Below are 13,122 nucleotides of genomic sequence, written 5' to 3' on the forward strand. Positions count from 1 at the left end.
CTGTACACACGTGTGCACGTTGCTCTGCAGGTGCCTGGCGTGCACTCAGTGCCCACAAAGGCTGCCGAAGGTTGGGCGAGAAACGGCCCCTGTAGGTTTGGGTGTTGGAACACTTGCTTCCCAGTTGGTGCTGTTTGGGGGCCGGGGCTGGAGGAGCTTTGCTGGAAGCAGCAGGTTGAAGGGACGCTGGTAATGTTTCTTTTCCCTACTCTGCTCTGCTTTCTGTGTGTGAAGACGTGCGCACGTAGCTTCCTGCTGCTGTGCCTCCACCTGCCGCTATCCCTCTTCGCCATCCAGCTAGAACCGGAAGTCAGAAAAGCTCTTTTTTCTTTCCGTTGCTTTTGGTTCTGGTATTTTCTCACAGCAGGACAAAGCAAAGCTGGGCAATGAAAGACCAGGGCTCAGAAGCAAAGCTCTTGTGTGTTAGGAATTGCTGTGTTTTTTACTTTACAGTTTTTTTTTTCTGCTTATGGGTATATATAATGCTCTAAATATGGAAAAACTTTTTCCATCAGTTATTCCTTAGTACTTAAGAATCAAACCTGTGAAGGAGATGGGGGAGGAAGGGAAGGGAGCAGAGAAAAATATATAGCTCAATGGAAACAATAAAAAGACTCAAACCTGTGTAATATTGGTTGTATTGGATTAGAGTATTTGATTAAAGAATCATCGAAGCAGAAAGAGGCTCACGAGGGGACGAAGGGGTCTTACGGAAGACAGGGAATGAAGTAAGGAGGTAGCGAGGGGAAGGAAGTGAGCCTGCTGGGCGGGGGAGGGGCAAAGGGAGGGTGCTGGGGAGCGAATGAGAAGTGTAAGGACACATGTATGTAGATGCTGTAGCTACTTTATATGCTATCCTGAAAGATTAAGATAGACAAACGGGCTAGAGAGATGACTGAGGGTTTGACGTCAGGCACACACGTGAGGTGCCCCTCACAACAGGCACTAGCTTCAGTTCTAGGGATCCGATACCCTTCTCTGGCCTCCACTGACACCTGACATGCACCTGGTCCACATACACGTGGGCAAAACTCTTGTATTCATAGAAAGTACATAACATCTACTGATTGGCAAGAGAACGGCTCTCGGGCTCAAGGCTGAGCTCCAGCGGGAATCCTTTGGGAAGAGGTAGGAGGCGTGGCCTTGTGAGGAAGTGCGTCATCAAGGGTGGACTTGGAGATTTCCAAACACTCCTGCCATTCCTAGCGTGCTCTCGGCCTCTGCCTGGGGATCAAGCTGTGAGCTTTTGGCTGCTTCTCATGCCTAACTCCACCATCTAACCCCCTGGAACCATAAGCCTTTGTTCACGGTGTCTCATCACAGCAATAGAAAAGAAAGACAAAATAGTAAAATAAAAATAAAAATTGCTGTTTGAGTTGCTGACTTGATTTTTTTTTTTTTTAAAAGTTAAGCTAGGCAGTGGTGGCACCAACCTTTAATCCCAGTGATCTGGAGGCAGATGCAAGTATATCACTGAGTTCAAGGCCAGCCTGGTCTACAAAGTGAGTTCCAGCATAGCCAGGACTACACAGAGAAACCCTGTCTTGAAAAATCAAAACCAAAAATACAATGAATTTCGGTTATGGATTACGTCAGATTCCCAGCATTTCTGACGTAATCTAAGCATTCTGCCATGCTGTATTATGTGTTTCTATGGAGTAACATTCTCAGTGTTGGTTTTACAGTCTGAAGCTGAAGATGTCTTTTGTCTTCTACTCTCAGTCATGCAGCCAAGATTGAACTCCTAAAGATGCAGACATTTCCACTGCCTGTGTGTGTGCGTGCATGATGCGTGTCCTGTCGCATGTGATGGCATGTGTGTACATAGTAGATGAGAACTCTGTGAAGCTGGTCCTCTCCTTCCACCTCTCCAGGGCTTCTGAAGATTGAATTCAGGTTGCCAGGGTTACACAGAAACATCTTGTTGACTCAATTAATTCTTTATGTAAAGATAAATAGGGACGTTCATTTTAGTATATGCCTTTGCTTCAGGCTTTAATAAATGGTAAGGTTATATGTGTACCAAAGGACTGTTGAAATATTATGACTTATCATCTGAATGTTTGTCTTGTATACATTCTTCTCTATATATACTAGAGTCATAGAAATTTCTTGGATAAAAAGAGGGTAACAAAGGGAGAAAGTTTAAGAAGCTATGCTGAAAATGAAAATATGTCATAAAGTCGTTTGGCTAAGTATTTCAAAATGACATAATATTCCTAATTAATACATTACACATTTATTATTTGGACAAACATCAATATTCATTTTTATTTGAATTAACTATTGTAGTAAAAACGCTAGAGAATTTAGTAGAGGCCACAAACACTGGAACTTTTTTATTTCATACATACAATTTAATACAAATGAACATACTAATAAAATTTATCTACTTACTAACAGTTTAAATTCTATGACATCTATTCTTATGACAACCTCCCTAAAGAGTTGCAGAAACCAGGTCCTTTTGGCTGTGGTTATTGCCCATTATCGAAATGCCACATACTGGATAATTCTTGATAAATTTTTATTTCATAGCATGTCAAGATGTTCTCATCTCTTAAACTAGAAACTATTTTGAACTGCAAAAAGAAATACTGAGTGTTCAACTTTACATTTTGAAAGGAATGTAGCTGTTTTGTAGATATGAGTTTCAGGCCAAAGAAGTGGGGTGAAGCCATCTTTATATAAGTCTCAGCTCTCATGTAAAATATATTTTAAGAAATCAAATGTTGTGAAATCCGTCAACTAGAAAGGCCAAGAAACCTCCATTTTAATTTTGGGATTGAAATAACTTCTTTAGGATCCCTGCTTGATTGCAGACCTCTGTCAGCAGGGCATAATGCTTTCAGGTTTAAGGAGTGCATGGTAGGTAATGAATGACCTGCTGACACAACGCCTTTAAGGGTCAGTTCCTCACTTGTAAGGACTTTGTAAGGCTTGGAAACTAGAATTATGAGCTGACAGTTTACCCTCAACGTTCTATGAAAGCAGACTTTAGTATCACTTCTCTTTTATCATTGCGGATGGCTTCTTTTTTCTTTTCTTTAAATGCTGGAGATTGAACTAGGGTCTTGTGCATGTCTAAGCAAACATTCTACCGCTGGTCTATACTCTGAAGCCAGTGTAATATTTTAACTCATTATTGGAATCCCATTTTAAAAAGAAGCTTACTTTGATATTACAGGAGGAATCTGTAAGTAAAGGTTAGTTATTGGAAACGTGTAGCTAGCGGCATGAAAAATGGATGCTTGGTTTTCAAGCCACTTTAAGAATTTTTATTTTGGATGCAAAAGAAACATTTTTCACATTCACTGTGGTATTGTTTTGACCTAGTATAAAATATAAAAAAATGGTTGGTTAGTGCTCAAGGGATTATTTTAGTTGACTATTGCTCACATACAGTCAGTCTCTGTAAGGTAACCACACCAAATTCTGAGTGAAATGGTTTTTGATGTAACTGACGTCACGAACTGGATGGCCAGCCTAGGAGAACACACTGTGTAATTCGCGGAGAACACCAAGAGAGTTATTAGCTCTGACATAAACAGACCGGCATGTGCGCAGCTGTGGCTGAGTGCAAACGTATCAGGAAACTGCTGTGATTCTGATGGACAGACAGGAGTAACAGTGACAACCGCTACTTAGAACCAAGTAACGAGAGGGGCTAGTCAGGTCACACCAAGTTACTGACAACCATCACTGCTAAGTTTGCTGAGGTAGATGTGTAAATATTCAGTATGTAAAGGTATGTATGTCTGAGCACAACAGTTTAAAGCAAATTCTGTAAATATTATATACGGAGCCAGGACATGGGCTTAAACACCTGTGAACAGGGCTTTTGCTGCGTTTCTGCTCACTCTTCTTTAACATCAGGACAGTGTGACTTTAGCCGCAGCAGTTCCCAGTCTGAGCAGCCCAGAAGAAGAGGGCCCCTGCTAACTTACTAATCAGAACTTGTCTTTTTACAAAGGCAGAGAACTTACGCTATCTTCAAGAGATCTGTGCACTTTTGTACGGTGTTAAAATATTATGGGAGTAGATAGTGTAGCCTCGTTTGTTTCGGTGCTGAAAACAAAGATCCTAATATGGTCAGCAAGGAGAACACTGTATTAAATTTCACCTCAATTGTTGGTGGATAAAGACAGTCTGTGGCAACACTGTTTATGCTGACGAGACATTTCCTCTACTGTGAGTGGTGTTTCAGAACAACCTAGGATGGCTTATAAAAAGACCTTGAAAATGGAAAGCTTAAACACTGATATTTCACAGTTTTTAAAATTATTTTTGCTACATTTGTAAAATAAGAGCAAGGTATTAACAACTTAAGCATAGTATTATCTTTTGAGAGCTTACATGAGTATATTTTCATGTTACCTCCAATTTACACTTTACAGTGTACAGAGAGAAATCTAACAACGTATAATCTTTACAGAGTTGAGTGAAAATGATGCGGGAGTACAGGATTTTAGGAGAGCATAATTGCCTGAACTAAACTGGTTAACAAAACATTTCACTTTCAGTTTTTTTAAAATGCAAAATACAATTACTCTCAGGCTTTTGGAAAAAATGCCTGCTATTCACTGAATAAGCTTGAATATATATACGGGATTAAAATATATACCGAAAACAGGTGTGATGAGTATTAAATATATTGTTTCATGATATTTTGGCTAGGGCTCTGGTAATAATACATATAGCATGTTACTGTCAAAGTAACACTAGCAAAAGAAAATAGTCTTAACAAGATGGAAAACCTTAGGACGTATGAAGATCCTATCTACTAAACACTACTATTACATTTTATTCATAGACGTATGTACTTTAGCCCAGAAATATTAAGATTACATACCACAAATATATATGTACATCCATGAGTATATTCATCATCCTTTACGAGACAGAATAAAAAAGTTTTTCAAGTAATTATTGGGTATTATAAGAACTTTTGATATTATAAGATATCTGATATTATAAGAACTTTTTATTTATAATTCTTACTCTTTCCCAGCAGAAGTACAAGACAGTATTAATTCTTGGAGTAGATATACATTTAAAATACTGAAATTCTAGCATTTCCTAGAAGTATTGTGCTAAAGTTATAAATTTCCATGTAGTCTATTGAAATACTGCTGATTTATATAATCTATTGTTTTACTAATAGCTTGCTTCTATCAAAGGAATAATAATTTTTTTCAGTAAGTTACATTTGGTAAACAGCACTGACTTAAAAGATAGTAATTTTTTAATTTAAAATTTTAATTATTGTGGCATATTTTTTAATTTTTAGAAACTTCTCTCATTCCACACCAGCAGGCAATCATAGCTTCTTTGTATTTAAATATAAAATTGTATTATGGGTAAATTCTCATGTTTTAAGAGCCTATAAGCCTCACAAAGAACCAAATGAATGGAAGACAAACACTGCCAGCACCGACTCTGACTGATGTAACTGTGAGTACTAACATTCCCTAAGTGCTGGGCCCTGACTCTGATGTGATGTAACTGTGAGTACTAACATTCCCTAAGTGCTGGGCCCTGTGCACAACTCTACTTCATGTATGAATGACGGAAGAGGGCCAGAAATACATCATTTTAAAGAACATCTAAGGACAGTGTCACTTTGGTCATAGTAACCACTATATAATAAGTGGTCATAATATGGCAGATTAGTGGATATTTTATATTCTATAACACACAGATATCTATATCAATGTGTGTAAAATCTGTAACGTGAGTAGAGCTGGAATGTTTGGTTTTGGCTAAAGTACACACAATTAGTGAACCAGAACAGTGTGAAAACTAGGATTTGTGCATCACCTCCTCACAAGATGGAGTTTAAAAATCCCACCATATTACAAAACTGGTCTGCTGCTAAGGGTTTTATATATGCATAGATCTGTCTACAAATCTGAAACTTACGGAATGGACTCTGAGTGGTTCCGTCTGGAGATCGTGCTGTGAGGTCAGCCCGAGGACGAGCTGAAGACAGCCGTTTGCTATGGCTTACAACTCTCTATTACCTAAGTGTCTGAGTTAATGAAGGAAACCATGATTTAGCTCTGCATCTCCCATGTTCTGGCTACTAAGATTTTAAAAATTCTTTAAAAAAAAACAAACAAAAACATGTAACTTTAAGCATATCCCAAACCTCATTTGTTACCAGACCACATAGCAGCCTAGTTATTTCCTATTCTGGACAGAACAGGTACCCAAGAGTCTACTTAACAAAGTCAGTACAGGAGGGTGAAGTGGAAACTGAGTCCTCTGTTCTGAAATCTTTCCTAGGATGAAAGTGTGGGCTTCGAGAGTACCGAGGTTTCAAAGCCACAGATGAAGGATGGGAAAAGCTTCTTCTCACAGAATGTAACCTTGGTTCCTATTGAGAGATTTAAACAAAGTTAGGGTTTAATGCACTTTAATGGCTCTCATTTTTATAATTACTTAAGGGAAAGATTAAAAAAAATAAGATTTAACTGTGTCTGGATTTGTTTTTAGATAGCACTGGGGATCTAACTCAAGCCTCGTGTGTGTGTGCTAGCTAGTCAAGCCTGGTCTACCACTGAGCTACATACAGCCCCAGCCCTGGGTCTGGATTCTGAGGGAAGTGTTCTTCAGGACATGTCTCATATGAAGAGTAGCCTAACTTTCTAATCTGCTAGGCAGGGAGGCATCCTATGCTATAAAGAAATCAGGATCTGAGAACTGCCATATTCAATGAGATTTCTAAATTATCTTATACTTTCTTTGGTCATCTCTAAACTTTGGTTAAATTTATTTTTATTTTTTACAAAAATTATGTGCTTATGATTAGATTTTAAAGGCAAGAAAGCACTATCAAGAGAAAAACCAACAGATTATTAGCATAGTAAATGTTACAGATAAACATTCTTACTGTTAAGCAAATCATTTAATGAATAACTTTTGTTCCAACAAGTGACTTTTATTTGATCTACTGCAAAATATAAAGATTGCTAGAGATAGCCCCCTGCTTAAGACACTGAAAATACAAAAAGGCCTACTTTAGAGCAACCACAGAAGGCAAATCCTGTTGCCTAGAAATCTCATCAGTCATTCTGTCTATTTTAGATGATTGGCATTTGATACTGTGATTAAAGACTAACGTCACCAAGGAGGCCGTGTCTGTGCCGTACTGAATAAAACATTTCAAGCGCCCTACCTAAACCAACTTCATGTGAGCACAGAACTAGTCCAGGGCCCCTCTACAGGCCTAACTCACATGCCACACACAATTAGGGGGATGGGTACAATTTCTGAGATTGAAAAGCCAAGTTTCTCCAAAGGGAAATGTTCCTGTGTAGTTTTGGGTTCTATGATCCTGCACAGAGCCCGGACCCCACTGATCACTGGAGCTCTAGCAGACGGCAGTGCCTCAGGAGATCCACAAAGACTGAGCCATTTCAAAGTACAATAACGGATCTGGATGCTTCTGGGGTTAAACATGATTTAGTGGGCAATTAGTTTATTAATAACACTTTAAGATACTCTGCGAAATCACAAAATAGTTTTCCAGCTCGAAAAGAATGTTAGGATGTATTGTAATAAGCTAAAGAATTCTTTTTTTAATCAAAAATCAGTATTATGAGAAAATTTATTCCAATGACATTAGGCTATAGTAGCTCAGGCAGTTCTTACAAATATTTGAGTTCAGGAGACCATAGACAATTTTGATAGTAACCTTTATCTATCTTAGAATTAGATCAAATTTGGGGCTGGAGAGATGGCTCTTCCAAAGGACACAGTCTGACCCGAGTACCCACATTAGGTGGCCTGCGAGCACCTGCATCTCCAGCTCTAGGGTATCTGGCATCTCTGGCCTCTGCAGGTGCCTGCACTCACACGCCCATAACTACACACACACACGCACGCACAAATATCACAACTAAAAATAGTTTATTTAGAATTAGATCAGATTTTATCTTCATAAGAATGGTTTGAGTCTAGCGGTTATCACTAGGATGTAACAAGCCAGGCTTGAATAGCCATTCCCCAGCTAGCAGAGCTGGGGCTGTAGGCCAGAGGTAGAACTAAGACAACAGAACTGGGCGGAGAGAGCATGCTCAGAGTGATGGACGCCTGCACTGTAGACATTAGCAAGAGAAATGGAGAAGAAGATGGGAAAATGTTTTGGTGGTGGTCTTTGTTTCAAAAATTTTGAAATGTGTTATGTTCTCAAGAGAGTGGACGGCGCAGGCTCTCGCTGTCTTCTGCGGTCTGAAGATTTTCTGGCTACCGTAGAAGCCCTTTCTTCTTACCATGTGTTTCTTGTATTTCCTAGAATGCTGACGATGTTTACAGAACAGAGGCTCTACATTCCCCCAGGGACCCTGGCCAGTCACGCTCACTCACGACTCTACTCATAAAAGCCAGGACTGAACACAACAGACATGCCAGTCAACAATGAATGAACAAAGAAAATGTGGAATAGTTACACAATGGAATATTACTCAGCCGTTAAAACAGTGAAATCAGCTGGGTGTGGTGGCGTACGCCTTTAATCCCAGAACTTGGGAAGCAGAGGCAGTGGATCTCTGGGTCTAGTCACGTTGGTTTAAAGAGCAAGTTCCAGGACATTCATGGCTACACAGAGAAACCTTGTTCTGAGAAAAAAAAAGTGAAATAATAAAATTCATAGGTAAATAGATACAGCTAGAAAAAAATCATCCTGAGGTAACAAAGTCCAAAAGACAAATACGGTATGTAGGTGGATGTACCTGTACGTGGATGTTGGAGCTGATAAGTTATCTCGGATAAGCTGGCTACAACCACATAGCCATGGAGGTTAGAGTAAGGGACTGTGGGGAGGACGGGACTGCCCTAGGAAGGGGCTAACTGGGAGGTAGGAGGAGGGAGCGAGGGATGGGATTCAGGGAGGACAGCTAAGGTCAGGGCTATTTGGGAGTTCGTATGGAAACAGTACGGTAGAAGTTTCTTCAACTACATGCACATATGAAAGTGATCTAAAGGGAACTGCCAAATAATGGGGGAGACAGAGCCCCAACTGGACATCTTTTGTTGCTAAATAAACACTCCAGTTCTGGGACTGGGTTACATCTAATCCAGTTGTTGGTCAAAGGGGCTCCCAACAGCCCAGTCAATTGCTAAGGCTACTGGTTGCTTCCACTGCTGATGGTAAGGTCCCACTGCTGAAGACAACTCTTAGAAAACTCGCTTAAAAAGGGGAAGTCGAGCTGGTGCCTCACAGAGCCTTCACCCCTACTGATACTCTGTAGTGAAGTCTTAAATATTTTATGTGGAAAGAACTAATATTAACAAGGAATTAAATTTTGTATTTTACAAATCAGATTTTGGTCAGTTTCCTTCGGTTAGAAACTGGTCCACAAATCTGAGGTGATCGATCAGTTGTGTGCCTGATGATTTCACACAGGAACAGGATGAGGTGTGACATGAACCTCCAAACCCACCTGTTAAAAACGAGACTGTCGCTAGCCCTGTATTCTGTCTATAAACCCAGCATTGGTTATTGAATCTCTACTGCACATTGCTTGTTAGTAATGATATTATTAATATTGTAATATAGTTCTAACCAGTATACCTTTTCTATTTTACATATGTATACACAGAAACAACTGTGTAAGAGTGATAAAACATACAATTATTCAGACAGTCCAGATTATCCAACTGTATTAAAAAAAAAAAAAGGAACGAGCTGGGTGGTGCTCGTGCACACCTTTAATCCCTTCACTTGATAGGAGGCAGATTTATCTCTGAGTTTGAGGCCAGCCTGGTCTACAGAGTGAGTTCCAGGACAGCCAGGGAAGCACAGAGAACCCTGTGTTGAAAAAAACAAAACCACCACCACCAACAATGCAACAGAATGATGCAAGTGGTTATCCAAAATAGTATCTGGAGTTCAGCTACTGGTTAGTATAAATTCAAACCCCATTCAACAGAGAAAATACTAAAGCAATTCACAGGTTATGATAACCCTAAATTTTATTAAATACAAATGCCAAATGTCTTCATTTCATTATTCTCTAGAGTTGAAATCTATGAAATTTTAAGGAAACAATGATGAACTATCATATGCTTTCTAATTCATCTGATTTTTCAGACTTAGTCGCAAAAAGTAACTTCCTACCCCACTGTCGATTTTTAAATCTGTCTCTTAAGTGTCTCTGACACATAAAACAAGATTAACTGAAGGATTGAGAGGCTCTATCACTCTGTTCCAGTGAAAATGACCATGGCTTGCTCTCCTCTATTTTCTACACTATAAACTATGTTATTATCAGGAACCACTGTGCACAACTTGCAGCTTTAAGAGCCCCAGTGAATTCAGAAGTGGAAGAAAGAAAAAAATGAAAACCTGATGGAGGAGGGTTATCTGTCTATTGTGTTAATTTCATTGGTTAATAAAGAGACTGCCTTGGCCCTTTGATAGGACAGAAAATTAGGTAGGCGGAGTAAACAGAATAGAATGCTGGGAAGAGGGCAATGGGACAGACGCCATGGAGCCAGCCACCAGGTCAGACATGCTCAATCTTTTCCGGTAAGCCACCACCTCGTGGTGCTACACAGATTATTAGAAATGGGTTAATATCAAGATATGAGAGTTAGTCAGTAACTAACTCTCTAGAGATAATGGGCCAGGCAGTGCTTAAATGAATACAATTTGTATGTTGTTATTTCTGGGACTAAGCTAGCCATGCGGGAGCCGGGTGAGGCGAAAAGCAGGCCTGCCTGCAGCTCCGTACTACAAATGGCGCAATGATGCGGGAGAATTATCTGTATTCTGTCAATCATATTTTAATAAAACGCTGATTGGCCAGGCAGGCAGTATAGGCGGGAAAGCCAGACAGGAAGTAGGGGTGGAGCAAAGAGACTGGAAGTATTCTAAAAGCAAAAGCTCTCTCAGCCACTCCTGCGCAGACCACCAAAGAGGCAGCATGTAACTTGCCCAGCTGAGAAAAGTACGGAGCCATATGGCTAACATAGATCAGAATAATGGGTTAAGATAAGTCTTAAAAACTAACAAAAAGCCTGACCTAATGGGCCAATCAGTTTATAACATTATGAAATCCTATGTATGATTTTCTCTTTGGGATTTGCTGGTTGTGGGGTACTGGGCGGGACAGAAACCCCAACAAGCCAGCCCTCATGTTACAAAAACCCAGAACGACATTCCTAAGTATGAATTAGTTACGTTTAGACAGTATTCCCTTAAGCAAACTGTCCCCACCCTGACTCTCCTGTCAGGCGACAGTGTGGGCCGTCTGGGGATGCAGGTACACGCTCTGTGCCTGTCCCTGGGACTCTGAGATGCAGGAAGACTCTTGTGCTCTCCTGTTTCTAAGAAATTTACAAGTCTGTAACTATAGTTATTAGATTTTTTTTAATCCATTGTCCTATGTACAGACCTGGATGGGAACCCCACTAGATTAAAACTCTGACAAAATTAATTATGATGAGTTACATTTGCTTTTGGTTTTTTGAGACAAGGTTTCTCTGTAGCTTTGGAGCCTGTCCTGGAACTAGCTCTTGTAGACCAGGCTGGCCTCGAACTCACAGAGATCCGTCTGTCTCTGCCTCCCGACTGCTGAGACTAAAGGCAGGCACCACCAACACTCAGCTGATGAATTACATGTTGACGTGGAAATGAGAGCAGGGATGGCACTGTGTATGTGACACACGTGAAGACACCTTTAAGCACCATTATCTGTAGTCAAGGGGTTTTATGGAGCTGTGTAGATAGGAGCTCTAGGGACCCTTCAGTGGCGTTCTGGAGTTAGGCTGTCTCCTTGGAAGCGAATCTGCATTTTCACAGAAGGGACCTTGCACTGGTGTGGTCCCGCCCTCAGGCACCTTTCCTGTTTTCCATGCATCACATGCTTTACTGGAGCTATCTCCTTCATAATTATGGCAGTACCTATCTTGTCTGCAGTCTTAAACTTGCTCATCATTTCTTCCTCCCCAAACAACTTTTTAAAATAAATCTCTCTCTGTCCCTTTTCCTTGTAGGCCTGGACAAAAGCAGTGAGCAGTAGCTATTCCAGAATGAACGCTAGCCTGCTAAAGGCATCGGTCCATTGCTTTTAAGGTCAGCCTCACCCATGCTCTCTCTCATCAGCTGTCACAGGGGACAGCTCGTTCCTCCTGGAATGTGGGACTTGGTCATGTCTCCTGTCTGCGTCTCTTGGCATCCAGTCTCTCAGTCCTACCAGAACAGAGGAAAACATTGCGCAGAGAGTGCCCTAGGGCTCCCCTCAAAGTCCCACTTGCCAACTGTTCCAAAGGCTGGACGGGCGCCGGCCCAGCTGCCCGTACAGCTTTCCACCAGTCCCTTAGCAGTGTGACAACAACGCCTAGCAACAGAGACGCGGGGCAGGAAGAGGCTGGGGTGGGCATGGGGGCACCTGGGTCCAGTCAGAAAGCAGAGACATGACTGCTGCTGCCCAGCCAGCTTCTCCTTGTCGCTCGTCCAGGACCTCAGCCCATGGAGCCAAGTTACTCCGTGACTGTGAGGAACACCTCACTTCGGTTAACCAAGTAATCACGCACACACATGGCAAGAGGCTGTCTCTTCAGTGACTCTCGATACTGTCAAGCTCACAACCAATACTGACCGTCACAGATACTAAACCACAATTACTCTGCTAGCTGCACATTTGGATCAAAAATGTGGCTAAGACACTAGTTTCCTTAAGAAAACTATAGTCATATATTGTCGAATAATGGAATTGTACCTTCTGTTTATTACGAAATACATTACCGTATGAATAAATGACCAACAAACAGATGGGAAATTTGCAGATTACATGGTTTAAAACTAAATATGTAAAACGTAACCACTTACTAGTGAGGGATGCCTTGCATGAAATGTTTAACTATGCAATCTGTTACTATGTATTTCAGTTAAAACAGTCAAGCTTGGCATTACATTACTTTACTCTGTTAATCAGAATGTATAAAAATTAAAATTGGAAATATATACTCTCTTATTTCATTTTTAGGAAATTTATGTCTGCTATCTCATATCTGCAGAACCTAGACAAATAATCACGAGACTCGTAGGTAGAAAACAAAACCATGTCAGACAGAAACAAAGTGTGAAACTTGGCAATGTAAAGTCAGGGACGT

The 13,122-nt window shown here is 40.6% G+C and overlaps 1 protein-coding gene across 5 annotated transcripts in view; it reads right to left on the minus strand.

The window, feature by feature from the left end:
* Positions 1-3,255: 3,255 nt before the first annotated feature.
* Boll (boule RNA binding protein) overlaps positions 3,256-13,122 on the minus strand; it is a 57,430-nt gene continuing 47,563 nt past the window's right edge. For 4 of the 5 annotated variants that reach the window (XM_085684224.2, XM_085684225.2, XM_087902464.1 and 1 more), the window contains one exon: positions 3,256-6,379. In XM_085684224.2, the coding sequence (XP_085540350.2) occupies positions 6,221-6,379 (159 nt within the window). In that variant the 3' untranslated portion in view covers positions 3,256-6,220. The remainder of the gene's footprint in view (positions 6,380-13,122) is intronic. The other variant, XR_015736874.1, reaches the window with a different exon arrangement.

The sequence above is a fragment of the Myodes glareolus genome, chromosome 27 (genome assembly GCF_982192425.1).
Source record: "Myodes glareolus chromosome 27, mMyoGla1.1, whole genome shotgun sequence".
Classification (NCBI taxonomy): Eukaryota; Metazoa; Chordata; class Mammalia; order Rodentia; family Cricetidae; genus Myodes; species Myodes glareolus.